This window comes from Lissotriton helveticus, chromosome 5_1 (assembly GCF_964261635.1).
Source record: "Lissotriton helveticus chromosome 5_1, aLisHel1.1, whole genome shotgun sequence".
NCBI classification, from domain to species: Eukaryota; Metazoa; Chordata; class Amphibia; order Caudata; family Salamandridae; genus Lissotriton; species Lissotriton helveticus.
Window position 1 is genome coordinate 1,219,317,666 of NC_136065.1, and position 21,224 is coordinate 1,219,338,889.

A 21,224-nucleotide genomic window follows, 5' to 3' on the forward strand; every position below is an offset into this window, starting at 1 on the left:
CTACCGCCCTCACTCTACCACTCTACCACCCTCACTCTACCGCCCTCACTCTACCACTCTACCGCCCTCACATTACCGCCCTCACGCCATCACTCGACCACCAGCACTCTACCACTCTATCGCCCTCACTCTACCACTCTACCGCCCTCACTCAACGGCCCTCACTCTACCACTCTATCCCCTCACTCTACTGCCCTCACTCTATCACTCTACCGCCCTCACTCTACCACTCTACTGCCCTCACTCTACCACTCTACCTCCCTCACTCTACCGCCTTCACTCTACTACCCTCACTCTATCACCCTCACTCACTCTATTGTCCTCACTCACTCTATCGCTCTCACTCACTCTATCGCCCTCACTCACTCTATCGCCCTCCCTCTATCTATCACCCTCACTCTATCTATCTATCTATCGCCCTCCCTCACTCTATCTATCTATCGTCCTCCCTCACTCTATCTATCGACCTCCCTCACTCTATCTATCGCTCTCCCTCCCTCTATCTATCGCCCTCCATCTATCTATCTATCGCCCTCCCTCTATCTATCAATCTATCGACCCTCCCTCTATCTATCTATCGCCCTCCCTCTATCTATCTATCGCACTCACTCTATCTATCGCATAACCACAGCATCACTCAGCACCACCACAGCATCACTCAGGGGCACAACAACATCACTATGTGCTACCACAGCATCACTGAACACCACAGCATCACTCGTCGCCACCACATCACTCAGCGCCACCACAGCATAAATCTGTGCAACCATTCAACAACAACTGGTTCAAATATGTTCTTTCAATGTTTCAAGCTTTATTACAAATGTCACAAAAAGATGTTAAAATTTCATTTCTGTTCTTGGATTTTCTTCACAATAAAATACACTGAACATAATCTTCACAAAAGTTATTTACAAAAGTTTAAGCTATTGCCATTATAAATTACAATAACTTTTATTTAAGTATTAATTATTTTAAAAAAATTAAAAGCCATTGTTATTTGTAATATCAATACATCTAAGTCACGTAAATACAACAAATATTGCATTACAAATGCTATAGGTGTCACATTTGCGAAAGTTAAAACTATTGGAATTGTAAATGACAAAGCTATTAATTTAGCTATTTTCAAAACCAACACATAAATACAAAATTTGTCATTTACAATACCAATAGCTCAAACTTACCTAATGCGAGACCTATTGCATTGCAAATGCTTGTTGAAATTCTTGATGGCTTTGGGGAGGCTGCTGCTGTGTTCTGTTTGGTAGGAGTTGAGATCTGTGTACTTCACAGTAATGCTGTTCCATTTTTGGTGGGCTCGTCTGGTGGTGGTGTGTATGCGTTGGACCTTGATGGGGATGCTGAACTTGACAAGGGCATGGTCTGTCCAAGGAACTATTGTGGATTCATGGATCAGATGTTTCCGAAGTGTGTAAAAATAGGGTCCAGGAGGTGTCTGTGGGTAGGTCCCTTTACTTGTTGAGTGAGGCCTAGGCTTCCAAGGTCTTCAATGAGGGCTCTTGAGTTGGGATCGGCTTGGTCTTCGCTCGGCTTGGTCTTCAGATCTCCAAGTAGGCTGCAATTGCTTGCATGGAGGACAAATGGTGCGACAAAGTTTCTGATGGTGTAGGTGAGGCAGGTGTTGCTTGGGGGGATGTTGGCTAAGACATGGAGCATGAACGACAGGTGTTCCATGTTGCATGATGTGTTGTGTCCATGGATGTGGTGCATCGGGTATTCTTGTGGTGATGGTGATTCCACCTCCGAGCTTATAAAGTATATCTTGCCTGGCAACCTTGTATCCTGTGGGAGGCGGCTGTGGCGGTCAGGTGACGATGCAGGATTCAGGTATTTTTCAGAGAGAAAAAGTAGGTCGGGATCATTGTCATGCAGCAGGTCTCAAGTCTCTGTGGCGTTTTTGGTGAATGAGCGGGTGTCGAAGAGCATGCATACGAGTGTGCTGTGTTGTGTGGGTGGTTAGAGGACTGTGTGAGTGTCAGACAGTGTGGTGTTGGGTGTTCCAATTAATGTTTTCTGAAAGCACCTGTGACGTTTCCACATACACAAAGTGTGTCCATGTGATGTGAGCAAAGAGGCATGCAAAGTGATAAAAGAAAGTTGGTCATCTGGCAATACAAGTATCAGAAGTACACAAAAATCCCTGGCCCCGATGTCTGAGCCACTCAAGCATGAAATAAGTTGACAGCTTGCACTGAATTACAATTTGAGATGAATTAGGTGACGACGGGCATTAACAAATAGGAACGGACCACAACTGAATCCTTACTAGCAAATTGAAGTTAGACTCATTCAATCATGTTTAGCGAGTCTACTGTTTGTTTCCAAAAAGGCCACCGCCGTGTGTGCGACAGAACTGTCAAACACCCACTCCCTATAATAGGGAACCTTTAGTGGTAAAGATGACAGAACATCCCCAAGTGAGTGATTGCCAGTGATAACAGTTGCCAATAGTAACGTCCATACGTATACTTTGACCCTAAATGCTTGCACGCCAGCAGTAAAGATGGCGGCTTTCGAGCGTGAGTCTTGGTGCGCATGCTCGAATTTACGGACGTTCTTTCAGTTCTCTTACAGCTGATGATGCGTGCGCAGTAGAACCCGGAACTGTCGCAGCACCCTAGGTGTCAGTGTGCCGGGTATCAAGTACCATGCAGCTCCCCTATGCTGTCAACGTGAAGCTGTCCGCGCGAACTCTGAGCGGAGCCCTCAGTCAACAGAACCGGGGGGCGGCCGACTGGTGAGCGGGTACTATCCTTATGCATGGGGAAACGATAGACTACCCGGGGAAGAGAATAGGGGGGATCCAGCACCCTCCCCACCCCCGGGTGGCTTGTACACTCAGTAGTGTCCGAAATATGAATTAGGGTTACATTCCCTGCGGGGAGAGTTGTAAGGAATTACTCCCTCTGGGTAATGAGAAATGATATCACAAACGTTCGGAAAGGGCGAAAGGAGTAACAGACACACTATGGAGAAGTAAAATTGCACACCTGCCATGCCATGTGGCTACATGTCGTTTCTGATAGGTTCTGTAAATCCTGATGTTTTAGCCATTATCTATTTGTAGGTTTCAATGCCATACCTATAATGGTAAAGTGGTACCGCATTAAAAGTCTAAAAGCAAACGGCAATGTCATCTGAAAATCTACAGCCTGTACGTTGACACTTTCTGAAAGCATTAGAGGTTACACTACAGGTGTATGGGGTCTTAGGTGGCCTTTAGATACTATGAGAGAGGACCCTGCTGTGGAGGTTGTAATACAGTGGGAGGAGAAAAGTTGGTATCGCATTTTCTGGACAATGTAAGGGAGAGGTCACCGATCTTGTGAAGAGGATGTTATGGGACTCCACCACTTTGAGAGCGGTAGAAGATAATCTCTATACTGGAAGGGACAGACCGCACACATTTCTGGCAAGGGAAAATTGGAAGCCCGATCCCCTAAGGATAGATGTCATGTTGATAGAATACATAAAGTACCACAGGCAGGCATTACAAAAGTAAAGCACTGTAGAAATTATGATAGCCTCGTTGTAGTTTCCGGTCTGATTTTGTATTCTTGATCATCTTGTGACGTGTACCCACATACTAAATTGCACTGCTCCATCTGTGCTTATTATTAAATATGTTATTAGAATATCAATGCCCCCAACAAGACTAGTTTCCTCTTCCCTTTATTTATTTGGAAGCATTGTAACGGCATGTTCATCCACATGTGAATACTTGCAAACAGTTATTTAAGTTGGAAAAACATTAAGAAAATCCAGATTTAGGGAAGTCTGAATGCACTCTGATCAGACTCGGATAGATTATTTGTCATATGCTGCCCTGGACCACTGCTTTGGACTGAATGATTCTCTCACAAGTCTATTTTCATAAGTTTATTAAATTGCATGTAATTGTGTTCCGCTTTTGGGTGAGGGCCAAATGCGTGTTGGAGCCTTTACCCTAAATCAACAGCTGTCATGGGAATGTCGCAACTTTTGAGTTTTAAATGTTTACATGTTTTCCTGACTAGTTTGATATGATCTTGTTTATACAAGTAAAGGCGCATCCCGAGTATGGTTCCTTCTTATATGATGGTCTTTGGAACCCCTTTATAAATTACGTTAGAGTAATCCAGGTGTTCTATTAGCAGTCTTAATTTTAGCTCAGACGTGCAATGTGGAACAGTTAGATGATTTCCTGCAGAGTGGATACTAACATATTGATGCCAGAAACCACACTGTTGATTTGGGTACTGTTGAGAGGTCTGTGTTGGAGGCATTTCCCACATTTATAACTTGCTGGCTGTCTCCAGGTGTTTATCTATGAATGGGGACGAGCTGAACAGAAGTGTACTGATATCAACTTAAAATATACGAGTCCTGGATTTGGTTTTGTATAAGCAAGTGGTCTGCAAGCTTTATTTACGGGGAGCCCCCCTAAGTAAATACAGTTCGTTCCATGTCTCAAAATTGGTTAACAGCTAATATTTTTGAATTATTTATATGCGATCACTTAGCTATTGTGATCAGACAAAAAGATTGCAGTGGCACCTCCATGATATTTACTCTAGATCAGTGTTTCCCAAACTTTTTAGAACCACAGACCAATTTTTAGAACAACAAACGTTCTCACCCCACCTAGCCATGAGGCGGGGATTTTTTTATTGTAGCTAAAGAATCTTGTGTTAACGCTCAGTCATTTATAGACAGCACATTTTCCATTAAAATGGTAACTTAATTTGCACAGACATACTGTTTTACTGATAACAGTACATTGCACTCAAAATGTAGTGTGTGGTAATTGAGTTTCAGTGAATATTTATTCTTTGTGCATCACCAAGTAAAGTACCATGATTTGTTTTGGTCCTATTGAAATTTTTGTTTCCGTTACTTTTCAGTATTACAAAAAATTGTGCTTCATTTTTGCTTTGCTATTTACTGAATGTGTACAGTTAATTTACAGGTATTTACATTTTTTCGTGTGTTATAGAAAATTACACTTTCACACTCCGTATCCCCTAGAAAGATTGTCACCTAATTCACTTTACTTTTCTTTCTCCGACTGCAAAGTGATAGGAGTTTGTAAACACCAATTTCCATGTTAGAAAAATAAAGCTCAATTTGTAAGAAGACATAGCCTGCCATTGCTTTCTGTCTTTGTACAGCAAATTTGACAAGATAAGTACAGAATTTAAAGGGATCTTTATCAATTGCTTCGACTTTCCCGACTCACCAAAAATTGGCTTTTTTACTTGAGCAGCAACTTTCTCAATGCGTACGGTAGTGGGCTGCCGTGACTGCCATCTTTGAGAAATTGCACTGGGACTCGTCCTGGCGCTCAATTTTTTTCGCTCGTGCTTGCAAACTTAATGTTGGCGAGCCACGTGTGAGAGAACCTCCGCCACACAGTAGTTCACGGAGTTTGTCCGGAACGCCACACTGAAGGCTGGGTTTTCCGATCACCCCTTGTCTTTATGAAGTTTGATGGGAATGTACTCTGTAATGCTAGCCCAGATGGATTATGCGTCTCATTGGTCTCAACCCTTAGTGTCTTTCGAGGAGCTATAGCTTTAGCTTCATATATTGTTGCAGAACACTGCAGGTTAAAATAGGTTGTAGATAGATCGCTGATTGATTATAATCGAAAGCTCTGATGCAATGGTTTTTCAAGAGTTGAGAAAGTATTATTTATTTAAACTGACTTGGAATCAACTCCTTTGATACAGACGATAGTATCAGGACACTCATGTCAGGAGCAAGTGCAGGAATGTGACATTTATGAGAGTACCAAGACAAGGTTCCACTGGTAGATCTGGAGCTATGATTTTTAAGGCAAGATTGGTGATCAATGTCCTCTTCAACGGTTTGAAGCTGGTAAAGGAAGTCCTCAGCAGGGTAGGTAGGATAGTGGCACATGTTGATTGCTAGGTTTTATTCACAACGGTATGGCTAACTGTGAACCATAGCAGGGTTTCACGATATTGTTGAATGGCACAGATGATGTTTGTGTTATGGTTTTTCCCCCACTTCAAAGACTCCACTGGGTATAAAAACTGGACTTTTGACCCTACCAACTCAGTACATTTCTGGACCTGTGGATACTCTGCCAGGAAAAAGAACTGCTGTGCTGCTGAAGGGCTGCCACTCTGCTGGACTGCTGCTCTGGAAGAACTGCTTTTCTGCTGTGCTGACCTGCCTGTTGCCCTCCTTGCCTGGGTGAGAAGGACTGGACCTTCATCACCTGAACCCAGGGTGACTCCAAGGGCTTGTCTGCTTGTCTTTTGTTTGAAGATCAGGGACACAAAAGACTTCTGACTACTCCACAAACAGCACCTGGACTCTGCCATCTGAGAGTCTTGCTTTGCCAAGTGGTGCCAACCCAGAGCTGTGCTCTTTGGAAGTGGGTATAAAGTGCAGCAACATACAAAATCAGTGACGTTGGGCCGCTTGGAACAAAAGCATCTCCTTCAACACCAACGCATCGCTAGAATGCAGTACATCCCTTCGTCGACTGCGCCACGCATTGCCTCCATTCTCAACTCACCCTCGCTGGCGTAGCTCAACAACATTGCATTTCCTACAGCCTGCAGCTCAACGACAACGCATTGCCTCTTTGCTTCTTGCACCGCAGCGCTGTTGACAGTGCAACTAAGGTACTTTGCAGTGGTTTGAACCTGTTCCCTGTTGCTGGCCTGTTCTCCATCTTGGTCGGCTTAAAGTTTTGACTTTGTCCCTGTCAAGCACAATCAGATAGCCCCCACTTGGCGCTTTATGGTTTTAAGCACTATATTTCAAGATAACCTTTACAAATTCATAACTCCGGCTATACTTATTTGATGTTTGTTGCTTTGCTCTTATTGTGTTGATTAAATTAAGCTCTATTTGTCTATCCAGGTGTGGTATCTTTTTGTGTGGTGTTTTTCCTGTTTTACTCTTTGAAGTGTTGCACAAATACTTTACACATTTATTTATTGATAAAGTTTTATATAGCGCGAACATGATCCCGAAGGATATCAGAGTGCTTTAAAATTTTAGGGAAAGGAGGTAACAGTTGCAGTACCGGCATCAAAAGGAATACCAACCCAACATTGCCTCTTAAGTTAAATTTGACTGCTCTGTGCCAGGCTACCAGGGGTGAGCACAGGTTAATTTAGGATGTGTATTTGTCTTACCCTGACTGTGACTGTGGTTCCTGCTTGGAGAGAGTGCATACCTCTGCCAACCAAAAACACAATTTTTAACAGCAGCCTTTTTTTGCCCTGTTTATTGTTTTGTGGTCGCCCCTAAGTTTCTTTCATTTGGCCTTAGTTTTTTTTAATGGTGATGTATGTCACTATGAATACCAATTTTGCCGTAATCGTTTCATCCCTGTCAGGCTCATATTAAACACTTTTTGTATTATTTAGCTGTTGGACCTTGACTGTGTATGTTAGCAGAACTCGCTCCTTTGTACAGTGCATCAAAGTTTTCCACATTAGTTAGTTAGGTGTGTGAGCAGAATAGCACGTTTGAGATCTATATATCTCTCTAGCAATCAATCAAAATGTAGATCTGCTCCTGCTGGAAACTGTTGACCCTCGGGAGGTGGTGCGCACACCGGCGGAGCCAGCCGTTAATTAAAGTAAATCCACAAGAAAGTAAAGCGCATTCTCAGACGGGAATGGTGGATTGCAAATAAAGATGTATTCCTTCATAAATCTGTACGTACAGATTTATGAAGGAATAAATCTTTATTTGCATCTCACCGTTCCCGCCTGAGAACGCACTTTACTTTCTTGTGGATATATATATATATATATATATATATATATATATATATATATATATATATATATATATATATATATATCTCCACAAGAAAGTATATATATATATATCTATATCAATTTAACAACGAAAGAGTGCCCCACCAGAGAGGCACTCGGCCTCTCTGGTGGGAACTCAATGATGAAGGATGTCACCAACTAGGTTGGTGAGTGAGGGTTCTTTTTAATAAAACAAGAGTGTCTTCTCTTTCTGGCTCTTCTCTTGTTGGGTGCACTCTTACGTTGTAAAATTGATTCAGTGGTCCATCCATGTTTGGGGGCTTGCACCATGTCAGTTGTGAATGCCATGCCAAGTTTATGGTCTGCTGTAAATGTTGCTGCTTACAGTTGATTGAACCCCACAGCTTTTATATTTTCACACTTTTAACTTTTTGACTTGTCTGGTTTGTCTGCTCGGATGCTCAGACCACGCCAAATGGTCATTTCATAGGCTAATAGCAGTTGCTAGGCAGGTTCAGAGGTGGGCAGCTGAGTGGCAAATGTAGGAATTCAAGGGTGCTTTAGAAAGGTGCTCTGAGCAGGCAACGGCTATGAGGGACACGGGATCATAGTAGTATAGGAATGGTCATCACACCATGAGTTGGGTTTCATTTTTGCTTTTTACATAAATGTACCAGACTTCTTCATAATCCCATGTAACTAACTGATGTAGGACAAAAGGTTTAGGACAAAAGGTTTAGGTCTCTCTTGAATTTTTTTCATTGTGCTAAGAATCCTGGGCACAAAAGAAAGGATGGGATAGAGGTTTTTTTTAAGTTTGTGACGGTGTTGTTGCCCCTTCCTGTTTTCGAGTCCCATGCTTGGTAGCTGCTTCTTGCTTTGGTATTAATCATGCTCTCTACAAGTTTAGGTGATGGAGTCATGGAGCCTTGCTTGCTTTGGCTTGAGCCATGCACTTTTGTAGCATGTTGCTCTGTTAGCTTTTCATTTGTGTTCTTAGTTTGATAGTAAGCCTTTGTGCTATCAATCAATCAATCAATCAATCAGATATTTGTAGAGCACACTACTCAACCGTGAGGGTCTCAAGGCGCTGAAGGGGGGGGGGGGAGGCGCTGCTACTGCTCGAACAGCCAGGTCTTGAGAAGTCTCCTGAAGGTCAGCAGGTCCTGGGTTTGTCGCAGGTTGATGGGGAGGGTGTTCCATGTCTTGACGGCGAGGTGGGAGGACGATCTTCCGCCGGAGGTTTTTCGGTGGATGCGTGGAATGGCGGGGAGGGTGAGGCAAGCCGAGCGAAGCTGGCTGTTCGGGGTGTAGAAGGTGAGTCTTTTGTTGAGGTATGTTGGTCCGGCGTTGTAGAGTGCTTTGTGAGTGTGGGTGAGGAGCTTGAAGGTGATCCTCTTGACGGGGAGCCAGGGCAGGTCTCTCAGGTGGGCAGTGATGTGGCTGTGGCTGGGGATGTCGAGGATAAGGCGTGCGGTGGCGTTCTGTATTCGTTGAACTATTTTCTGTAATTTGGCCGTGGTTCCTGTGTAGAGGGCGTTGCCGTAGTCCAGCCTGCTGCTGACGAGGGCCTGGGTGAGTGTTCTTCTGGTTCCAGTGGGGATCCATCTGTAGATCTTACGAAGCATGCGGAGGGTGTTGAAGCAGGAGGAGGCGACGGCGTTGACTTGCTGGGTCATTGAAAGTGATGAACCCCAGGTTGCGTGCGTGGCCGGTGGGAGTCGGGGCAGCTCCCAGCGTGGCCGGCCACCAGGAGACGTCCCAGGTGGAGGGAGTGGAGCCAAGGATGAGGACCTCAGTCTTGTCAGAGTTCAGTTTCAGGCGACTGTTCTTCATCCATTAGGCGATGGCCTTCATTCCTGTGTGGAGGTTGGTTTTGGTGGTGGCGGGGTCCTTGGTAAGGTAGAGGATCAGCTAGGTGTCGGCGTATGAGATGATGATGAGGTCGTGAGATCAGACAATGTTGGCGAATGGTGCCATGTAGATGTTGAAAAGGGTCGGGCTGAGGGATGATCCCTGGGGTACGTTGCAAGTGATCTTGGTGGCTTCAGAACGGAATTTGGGGAGGCGGACTCTCTGGGTTCTGCCGGTGAGGAAGGAGGTGATCCAGTCCAGGGCTTTGTCGTAGATCGCACCGTCGTGGAGCTGTGTGCGTAGGTTGTGGTGGCAGACGGTGTCGAAGGTGGCCGAGTGGTCCATGAGGGTGAGGGCCGTGGTTTAGCCAATGTCCAGCAGGGTCGTGATGTTGTCGGTGGCGGCGATAAGGCCCGTTTCGGTGCTGTGGTTACTGCGGAATCCGGATTGGGAGGGTCCAGGGTGTTGTTCTCCTCAAGGAAGTGGGTCAGTTGCCTGTTGACAATCTTCTCGATGACTTTCGCTGGGAACTGGAGCAGGGAGATGGGCCGGAATTTCTTGAGGTCCTTTGGGTTTGCCTTGGGTTTCTTGAGTAGGGCGATAATCTTGGCTTGTTTCCAGCACTCCAGTGGCAGTGTCGAAGGAGATGTTGACGATCTTCTGGAGTTGGGGGTGCGATGATGGGGCTTGCTTTGTTGAAGACGCGGTGAGGGCAGGGGTCGGATGGTGAGCCAGAGTGGATGGTCTTCATGATTTTTATGGTGTCATTGACGTGGTCCCAGGAGAGCCGGAGGCCGGTGTAGCTGGAGGGCGTTGAATGAGGGGTGTCGGCGACTGTCGGGCGAGTCTTGGTGTTGAAGCTGTCGTGGATGTCTGCGATCTTGCGGTGAAAGAAGGTAGCTAGGGAGTCTTGCGACGGTGGGATGTCGTTGGAGCTGGAGCTGGGTTGGCGAGTTCCTACACGATGTTGAAGAGCTCTTTGCTGTTGTGTGCGTTGTTCTTGATGCGTTCTTTGAAGGAGGTCCTTTTGGCGGTTCAAATTAGTTGGTGCTTGCGGCTGGCGTTTTTGAGGGCTGCATGGTTATCTGGTGTCTGTTTGTGGCGCCACTTCTTCTTTAGTCTTCGGCATGTCTGCTTGGAAGCCTGGAGCTTGGTGGTGAACCAGATGGCCCTTCTGTCGGTGCGTCCGTTTGAGGGGTTCTTGATCGGGCCGAGAGTGTTGGCGCAGTCGTCGATCCGTTGTCTGAAGTTGCGGGTGGCCGTGTTGGTGGGTCTCGGGCAAGGGTGGTGATTAGCTGGTCTTCGGTGACCTTGTTGCAGCTGCGGTGGGAGATTCGTTGCAGGTGGTTGTGCGTGGTGAGTTTCTCGAAGGAGAAGGGGATGCATCAGTGGTCGGTCCAATGGAGTTCGGTGGTGTGGATGAAGGTGATGATGTGGTTGCTTGCGGAGAAGATGGGGTCGAGCGCGTGTCCGGTGGAGTGGGTGGGTGTCGTGACGAGCTGTTTGAGTCCGAGGTTGTCGAGCAGGGTGGTGGAGGTGCTGTCATTGGCGTTCTCGAGGTGGAAGTTCAGGTCTCTGAGAAGGATGTAGTCTGTGGATGCTAGGGCGTGCGTGCAAACGATGTCGGTGATGGCGTAGCTGAATAGTGCCCGGGGTCCCGGTGGGGGTCTGTAGACGAGGGTTCCTCTTAGGGGGGTGTTGGGATCGGTGTGGAGCTGGAAGTGCAGGTGTTTGGCAGCGCTGTGGGTGTCTTCGGTGCTGGCCAAGATTCTGAGGGTATTTCTGTGGACGATGGCTATTCCTCCTCCCGGTCTGTTGGTGCGGTCCCTGCAGGTGATCTTGTAGCCCTCCGGGATGGCTATGACAGTGTCGGGCACTGAGGAGGGGGTTCATCCAGGTCTCCGTCAGGAAAGCGACGTTTTGGGAGGATGAGTCGAGTAGGTCCCAGAGTTCAATGGGAGGTTTATGTATGGACTGGGTGTTGAGTAGTATGCATCTGACATGGTTGCGGCCTACCCTGTTGTGGGGGGGAGGGCGTGCAGGTGCTCGATGGCTGGTAAGCTGCAGCTTCGGTAGGAGAAGGGTCCATGGGTGAGCTTCGGGTGGCTTGGAAGTAGGTGGATGATCGGCCGGTGTTGAGTTCGTGGAGGATGTTGGCGTCATAGCGGTGTCGGGTGTTGTGGTGCCAGTTGGGGCCAGAGGGTCTGGCGCTGGGCGCGGACGGGTGCAGACCGGCTTGCCTTAGGCGCTCCTTCGGCACGCCAGCGGTCACCATAATGTAGGGGAGTGGGGAGGAGATGGGATGTGGGAAGGTAAGCTACAGCCCACAGCAATGGCTGTAGGGGTGAAAATAGAAAAAAACAATAGCCCAATAGAACAGCAGTACTAGTTTAGAGAACAGAATCCGACAAGACAGAAGCAGAACAATAGTCCATATACTAACATAGTACGAATTACCAAACATTACAAAGAGCAAATACCATGCGCCTGAGGGAGACCTGAACCAGAGTCATCTTGAACCCTGCAACGGAGAGGGGCTGGCTGGCTTCAGACAGAGCAGAGCACCGCGGTGCTGCCGGGGAGAGTGCGTGTCTTAGACCGACGTCTGAGGACTTCACACACGCTCTCCCGCAGTGGTCGCCATAATGTAGGGGAGGGACAAGGGACGAAGAGATGGGAGGCGGGAGGCGGGCGGTAGGGGAAGGGGTCAGCGGCGGCGGGAGAAAAATGGAGGGGAGACGAAGGCAAGCAACAGCCCCCAACAAGGGCTGTAGGGCTGAAAATAGAAAAAACAATATCCCAATAGAACAGCAGTACGAGTTTAGAGAACAGAATCCAACAAAACAGAAGGCAGTAGCAGAACAATAGTCCAGATACTAACACAGTACGAATTACCAAAACTTACAAAGAGCAAACAACAGGCGCCTGAGGGAGTCCTGAACCAGGGTAGTCTTGAACCCTGCAACGGAGTGGGGCTGGCAGGCTTCAGATGGAGCAGAGCACCGCTGCGCTGCCGGGGAGAGTGCGTGCCTTAGAAAGAGGTCTGAGGACTCACCTGGCTACCAATGTTGTCTGTGTTTCACCATTGCTCCAACTTCCCTCCTGGGTTCGTTGTGCATTTGTTTTTTGGTAGCATTACCTGAGAGGCCATTACAATTACCTCATTGGTATTATCTTTTTAAAGGAAAGCTCTTCTGCTACTTGTGCTGTGTGGCCACAAGCAGTGTTTGTGTGTTTTTTTTGGCTGCCATTTTTGACTTACTGACATTTTGTCCAGGAAGTTGGCCCCATTGTAGCTTTATCACCGAAGCTTGGTGCCTAACAACAACCATATGTTAACTTTGTCTTTGTGCCCTTGATAAAATATTCTTGAACAGAGACTTTATTTGTGCAAAACGTTACAAGTGTTTCTGCAATGAGAATTATATGGAGATTAAGAAAGATATAAGAGCAAGGCTGGAAGAGCAGATGCAGACCTGAGTGTTTGTCTGCCAACCTAATGGTCTACCACTTGCTTTTAGGTTTGATATGGCACAATAGATTTGCATTCCAGCTTGGGTATCGGATATGACCGGTGTATGCTTGTTCGTCTGACTGTTGCCTCCTTTGAGAACCTTCAGGGTCATCAGTGGCTTGTGGTACGAAACCCTGCTCAAAATTGGTCTCTCGTTGTCAAGGTACAGGAAGATTAAACTGGACCTTTTAAAATGTTGAGTGATTCTGGTTTTGGTACCAACTTGTATCACAGTGTCAATAGTTAGTCCACTCTTTTTGTAGCTAATTTAACGCCCTCCGTTGACCTTATGGTTTTCTCTCTACAATATGTAAAATAAAAATATTTGCAGAATGCTTTGCTAAGCATTTTGATTTCCTGTTGCCATGACGGGGTCGAAGGGAAAATATTACAGAGTATATGTCATTTGAATAAATCATATCCATTAGAGACACTTTATCTGATATCTAATATAAAGCTTTAGATGCAATAATCCTGTGCGGATAATGTAAATGTAAATGTAAATGTGTTGTATTTGTATAGCGCGAACAGTAACCCGGAGGCATCCCGGCGCTTGTACTCCTACCACAAGGGAACCCCTCCTGGCTTTTCCTTGTGAGGTGTCCACTCCTGGGCATCCCATGGTGAAACCAGGCATCCCTTGTGCATCGGGGGCCGTTGTGGAGACTAAGCAAGCTATTGCCCAGAGTTGCAGCGTGGGGACCATGCTTAGATTCGGCACTGAGGCGAGAATATCCGGTCAGAGGAATTTAAGCCCGATCCCGCCAAGGCGGGAATCGAACCCTGGTCCCTGGCCAGCGTTCTGCATCAAGGTCTGCCGCTCTAACCATTGAGCCACACTTCTCCTCATAATACATAGAGTTTGCTAAGAACAACTTGTTATGAGGGTTGCTTAAGAACAAATTGTACTTATTCTCTTGGAATGGTTTTAGGTTTACTCAGAATTTAATATCATTCCTACGAGTTCAAGTATCAAATGAAATGCAGGTCTAGCATGGGGATCCAGTCAGCAGGTAAAACGAGAACCACAATCCAGGATTATTGTAGTTTTGTTACAGATTGTGCTCGTTGTAGAGATCTCGCACTATATAATAGACTCTACAGTTTCAAAACGACTCCGGATTATATTTAAACAGAGACGAACATAAAATGTGAAGTTGTTTATTTCTTTTACATACGGGGGCAGTGCCGGGGGCGTGTGGGGTTCCTTTGACATTTACAATGGGAAGACTGTCTGGTCGAAGTCAAGAACAATATCTTATCTTATCTTAAGGGGATCTTCTATAGCGCTCTGACACCGTAAGTTTCCTGGCGCTGATTGAGTGCTGAGAGGTGTAGGAGCGGGGGTCTAGCCAGTCTGTGTGAAAAGGCAGGTTTTCAGGAGTTTTCTGAATTCCAGAAGAGAGTTGGCAGATTTAAGCGGAAGGGACAGCTGGTTCCAAAGATTGGGAGCCCGGTGAGCAAATCTACAGCCGCCAAATTTTTTAAGCTTGACAGGGGGAACAACTAACAGTTGGCAATGGGAGGACCGAAGGTTGCGTACCGGGCAGAAGGGAGTGACCAAGGATTTGAGGAAGGCGGGGGAAGTCCCAGACACAGCCTTGAATGTCAGGCAGCCGATCTTGAACGCAGCCCTCTGTTCAACCGGTAGCCAATGGAGTTTGCGAAGTAGTGGTTTCGCAGACTGCCACTTCGGGATTTTATAGACCAGTCTCGCCGCCTGGTTCTGTACAATTTGGAGCCTGTGGAGGAGGGATTTGGGTAGGCCATGGTACAGAGAGTTTGAAAAATCCAGGCGGGAGAGCACCAAGGCGATCAAGACTTGTATCAGAGCCTCAGGTGTAAGGAGGTGGGAGACTTTCCTGATTTTTCTGAGCTGTAACATACATGATGACACAACAGCACCCACCTGAGGCTTGAGGGAGAGCTCCGTGTCAATTATGACCCCAAGGCTCTTTGCTGACTTGGCCGGGGCAGGCAGGGAGCCATGCTCAGCCGGCCAGAACTGTGGACCCCAGTAAGTGGGGCTGTTGCCTGGAAGAATTAGCTCCGTTTCCCCCGGGTTCAGCTTGAGCTAGTGAGAGTTCATCCATTGCTGGATGTGTAACATAACCGCTTGACAGTCGAGAGCTGCGTTGGGAATGTTGAGCGGAAAGATAATTTGCAGATCGTCTGCATAGTTTAAGACGGTGATGTTCCACCTCTTCAAGGAATGGATAAGCGGTTGAAGATAAAGATTAAAAAGCAGAGGAGACAAGGATGATCCCTGGGGCACTCCGCAGGTGGATGGTACCTTCGCGGCTGTAAAAGGGCCTAAGCGAACCGCCTGGGTTCTGCCCGACAAGAAAGATTTTAGCCAGGCAGAGGCCAGGCCCCGGATGCCGGCTTGCTCAACACGGTGGAGAAGGATGTTGTGGTCCACCGTATCGAATGCCACCGACAGATCTAGTAGGACGAGCGCCTGAGGTGCCCCTTTGTCGGCATTACCCCTTAAAGAATCCATAACTGCCAGGATCACAGCCTCGGTGGAGTGGGCTGGTCTAAAACCGGCTTGATTGGGTTCGAGATAGTTGGAGCCCTCGATGAATTGAGAGAGGCAGCTGGTGACGTGTGCCTCCAAAAGTTTGGATAGGTAGGGCAAGAGGGAAATAGGCCGATAGTTGGGAAGGTCCTCCGGGTCAGCTCCAGGTTTTTTCAGCATGGTCACCAAGATAGCCTCCTTAAAGGAGTTGGGCACCACACCTGTCTCAAGAGAGGTGTTTAACAAAGTCAGAATGCAGTCCGGCAGGGCCAGGCAAATGTCGTATGCCCAGTGTGCAAAGTACGAAGCTATGATTTAACACCTGTAATGTATTCTCCGGTCTTCAAAATGGCACAAAGTAACTTTTTTCACTCTACCTTCATCTTTAAGAAAATCTGTCCCACTACAGGTGCTTTGTCATACAGCCCAGCTACAAAAATGCAAGAGGTTGTTTGTGATCGTCTTTTTAACTTTTCACACGTTTTTTAAACTCATATTGAAAGGTTGCCTTTCTGTCTATATCTAACACGGTTTTTTTTACATTTTAATCGTGGGAATGGATGAATATTTAAGTATATGTTTTATGACTTAAGTTTGAGGTTTTGAAGCAACCAATAACATTGGAATTGACTTGATACCGCTTCCTCTGAAACTTAGTGTTATTTATAGGAGCTCTTCAGTTTTGCCTTTAACTGGATCTGTGACAGCGCAGGCAGCTACCAGTAGCTTCTTCTCTTGTAGTCCGTAGATGCAGGATGATTGTTATCTGATACTGAAGAGAAGCATTGAACATCCAACACATTTCAGATTTTGTGTCGACAGGGAGACTTGTGCGATAAGACGCTCCTTGTGTTTGAAAGAGTCTCTGACTATTATAAAGCGCTGCTTTGCAGCTGGTAAATATCTACAGTGATCATTTGTAAATAGATGTTGTCTCACTGCAATAACCCAAGGGATCGTTTGACCTGAAGCTTCGCATGTATCCACCACAGCGGAGATGACCAAGAATTACTATCACAAAAGAATTTGAGTCCTAGTTCTGTCTAATACTATAGTAGAGATGTAATGCATGTACATGGAGAAAGATATGTGTTGCTCACCCTTCAGCTACTCCCAGGTAAGAGGAGCATTTCATTAACGGAAATGGTTGGATGTAGTGTTCTGCTGGCATGATATGATTCAGACAGTAACTGTAGGGTGTAAGGTTGCAGTTTTGGGGAATGATTGAAATGTTAGTGCCTTATTGGGAGTAGGGCATCGCCAGGGTTTGCGAATTAAGTAGAGAAGAGTAATACAAGTTCCAGTGTTCGCCTGAGAAGGCAGTGGATGTAGGTGTAAAGGAATTCAGTCTTACATTTAATGTAGTGTGACAAAATATGAAAAGACAAAAATATGAAGAGACACTAAGGTGGCTTTTAAACGCTTTATTAAAAATAAGAACCTTTGAGAGAGACTAGTGTTTGGATCAACTGCCCTTGCTATCCCTTGCCCCCTCAGTAGTTATTGCTTCGTAGTTCAATGCAAAACATTCCAAAGCAATGCAAGACAGCAAGACCAGGCAGTAACAGTACGAGATTGAGCAGTGTAAATGAAAATATTACAAACCTGTGGTGCTAGGTAAGACCGTAGGTTGAGGGTGGTATAGTGTTGTAGACAGCATAGGTTGAGAACGAGTTTAGACCAAAAATTATATGATAAACACTTTCAGAAGACAGTAAGATGTGGTGCAGGGTGGGAAGGCGAGGGTAAAGAAGAGTATATGGAAGGGCATGAAATGTTAGCTCTTCAAGTATTTACATGAGAGGCATGCCTGAAAACTGATGTTCCCATTTCTCTTTTCTGTTAGGGGTTGGCAGGGATTGGTTGCATATGGCTGTCACTCACTTGTCCTGGTGGTAGATTCCAAATCGGCACAGACTCTGCAAGTTCTGGAACGACACAAAGCCAATGTAGTCAAGGTAAGCTATTTTGGTTTATGTTGACTGTGGTGTCAGGCAGGGTGTCTCGATGTTTTGCACATCTTAATTTAGTTACTTAATGAAAAACTTTTTTGTTGAGTTGGTCTTTTGTTTGATTCTTAAGCAAAACATATTGTAAAATATCTTGTTTATACATTGTCTTTATTAAAGCTTAAAAGGAGAGTGAATGATAAGCTGGAAAGATCAAAAGACAAACGTTTATAGTGAGTGGAGAGGGAGGTTCAGAGGGCCAGCAGTATTAATGTCCGCATTGATTTAAGGATAGTAAGCTTGATAAATACCATTGAACGTGTGCCATGCCTTAGGAAATGTGTGTGAGTTACCACCAACCTCTTAAGTTGCTTTCTATTGTTTCTACTTCACTACTCCACTCTGTTTCTACTCTAACCATGTCTGAAGCAATGGACTTTTAATAGACTTAAAGTTCTGTAGATTGTCTCTCTTGGTAAACATTACCACTGGAAGTTCAACTCCTAAGTACATCTGAAGCTTGTTATCTACCTTTGCTGTAAGTTCTAGCCCATCTGTTCTTTGTAAATCTTCCTTCCAGAACTTATTAACAATTAGACAAGACTTTATTGTGTACATTAAGTTCTTCTTGTCAGAGTTGCACTTCCAACAGCGTTCCACTTAAGTCAATCTAATTTTTTCTCAGTGGTGACCAAATACGTTCTGTATGATTCTCATGGTGACTGTAATATACCCCTACCGAGAGCTGCCTGAGAATAGATATGCATGACACTCATCATGAACTTTCGGGAGAAAAAACTTCCTGGACAGCTGCTGTGCTGTTCTATTCATATCAGCAGGACATATAGACAATCATTACAGGGCACCCTGCATCCATAAACTTATCTGCTTCACTTATCAGATGAATGTGAGGGGAGTTAAGTTGAGACAGTCACACACAAATGGTTAAACCAAGGTTTCAGCATGTCTTCTGTTTACGTTCAGCGTAGATATGTTGTGAGTGTGCTTTAAGTTGGCATTCCCTTTGACGTGCGCTTCTTGCACAGGGTGTGATACCTAAGGAACAGGACCATTTTGAGTAGGTTTTTTAGTGGTCTGGAGACGCAATTACCTTATTGAAGTAGATGAGTCCATTGGCAGACTTGGGCAATTCAAGCAGCCGAGAAAGGCTTATACCATCTTGCAAACGCCTAGCCTAGTCCTTTATTTTCATTCATAAGTCAAAAGACTTATGGAAAAGTTGGGAGATATTTTGTATGGGAGCATTGCCCCGGCTCCACCAACCACTGCTGAACCTGTGGGGCACCACCTGCAAATAAGAGAAGACAAGAATAGGGTGAAGGAGTCTGCTTGTTTTCTGTTGTCTGCGTTTGGAACCAAATACATACTGAACCTGAGCTCTGGAGGAACTTTTTGATCACCATCCCCACTAGCCTCTGTCATCTACATGAAGATGAAGGACGCCTTCGGATACGAACCAGTAGATGTGGGGAAACAGGGACTTGTGTGGGAGCTCTGGCTGAAGTGACTGGTTGATCCTATCTCCTACTTCTACTTGTTTGCTGGTACCCGAGAAGCTGTCCCTACCTGTTTGTGAGCTTTGGAAGTGAGTAGGAGAAAGATATTCCACATTCTGCAAAATGGAGACTGAACATTTGTTGGCAGTCCTGGAAGAGAGGGAAATCAGTCTTCCATTTGACCCATGATCTGGGGGCTGCAGCAGAGTTCCTGAACTTTTAGGAGCACTTGGAGCATCCACTAAAATGCAGAACTGCTCACTACCAGGTCCTAAAGCATGATCTTTGCTTTCAAAAGACCTTGGACACATACAAATTATGATGCGGCAAGTACACAACACAGTGTTTATGGACTGAAGATAGTTTTCTAACAATTGAACTGTTTTCAAAACCAAGCTCTGGGGGCCTTTTACTTGTTTCAGTGCTAAAAATGAATGCATAGCGGCTGCCATAACGTTTGTTGAAAGGCACAGCTTTATAGGATAATTGACTTTTGAAGATCTTCTGGAAGCTTTTTGTCTGTTCTTTGAAAGATTTAAATTCTGATACCTTTTACCAATTTTTCATAAAGTCTTTCTTAAAATTTTGTTTTTGGTTGCAAATTCTAATTATTTATTTCAAGACTTTAATATTTATTAGTGCAATGCATCAAGGGAGATTTTGCACCTAAAGTGATTTTTGTACCAAAAGTGGTTTTCTACATAAATTTAATTTGTGTTCCTAAGTTTTCCATACAATTGTTGATGTTGTAACAAGGGCGATTTTCCTCTCACTGTGTTATGCACCATTTGTGATGGCATACTCATGTTCATCTTATACACGTTATGTCACATCTTAGTACTATATATTTTCTCCTATATTTGGTAATGTTGTACCTAAATGGGATGTCACAATCTTGATGAATTTGCACATAAGGCGATATCGCATCTATATTTGTTTATGCACAGAGTGTGATTGTTTCTCCTAAATTTGTTTGCCCAACTCAAACTGTCTCTACACTCCTGATGATGTTGCACCAACGGCAGTTTTGCACCAAATCTGTTTTGCATTTAAAAGCGTTTCCATGCTCATGCTGAAGTGTGCCTAAATAATTACATTTGCAGCACATCTCTTGAGACGGAAGCTCCAGACTTGGTCTAGGATATGCGACGGGAGCTCCAGACTTTGTTTAGGATATACGACTAAATGAGCATTCCATATATCCTTTTTCCTGTAATATACAGTGGTGTGAATACACAGCTGCACACAGCTGCCTACTAATTTACAAACAACATCTGATGTACAAATACAAAATGAGGGGCCATTTGTACAAAACCTTTTTGAGGTCGCAAAGGGGCGAATTCACAGAATATGGCCATTTGCGACTGCAAAAAACATTAAAAAAATGTACAAAAGCCAAATTACGATTCGGTAACATGTTACCGAACCATAATTTGCATTTGTGATTCGGTATTTGAAAGGGGCGTATTTAGGGCGACCCTTCCTATTATCGAATTGCAGTGGTTCCTAATACCGAATTGCAGTGGGATGTATGTATGAATGTTTTGCGTCCTAATTATGGTTGCAAAATATTCCTTTTTTTAGACACAGTAAGGGTGGTGGTAACTGTATGCAAATGGGAACTTTTGAATGTTGAAGCAAATATTTTTTAAGAGCAGGCAGCAGTTTACATTTTTTTTTTAACACACACCGTTTTCGTTTGAGGAAAGCTGGCTGCATTAAAAAAAAGTCTGCTTTATAAGAAACAATCACAGACATGGTGGTCTGCTGACCACAGCATGGCCCCATCCCTGCAATGGCTGCTAGGAATCGCTATTACTATCTTGTGCATTTTTGTTCATTAGGAAGTGCAATTTCCTAATTGCGATTCACAAAGGATAGCAATTAGGAACTTGCAGTCCCTAAATTCTGTACATATGGCCCCTTATGCTAAACAACTACTAATAATGGCATTTTTGGGATTATTTGTGTTTCTGAATAAAAGGTACACGTATTAAATTCCTAGAAGTATTGTATGACCATTGAGTGGGCAAACAAATTTAGGAGAAACAATCACACTCTGTGCATAAACAAATATGGATGCGATATCGCTTT

General features: G+C 45.0%; 1 protein-coding gene across 2 annotated transcripts in view; it reads left to right on the forward strand.

The window, feature by feature from the left end:
* The first annotated feature begins 2,585 nt into the window (after positions 1-2,585).
* The window catches only part of WDR11 (WD repeat domain 11), a 677,364-nt gene continuing 658,725 nt past the window's right edge, over positions 2,586-21,224 (forward strand). Inside the window, exons 1-2 of one of the 2 annotated variants that reach the window (XM_078643933.1) lie at positions 2,586-2,761; positions 17,511-17,622. In XM_078643933.1, coding sequence (XP_078500059.1) covers positions 2,673-2,761; positions 17,511-17,622 — 201 coding nt within the window. In that variant the 5' untranslated portion in view covers positions 2,586-2,672. The remainder of the gene's footprint in view (positions 2,762-17,510; positions 17,623-21,224) is intronic. The other variant, XM_078643932.1, reaches the window with a different exon arrangement.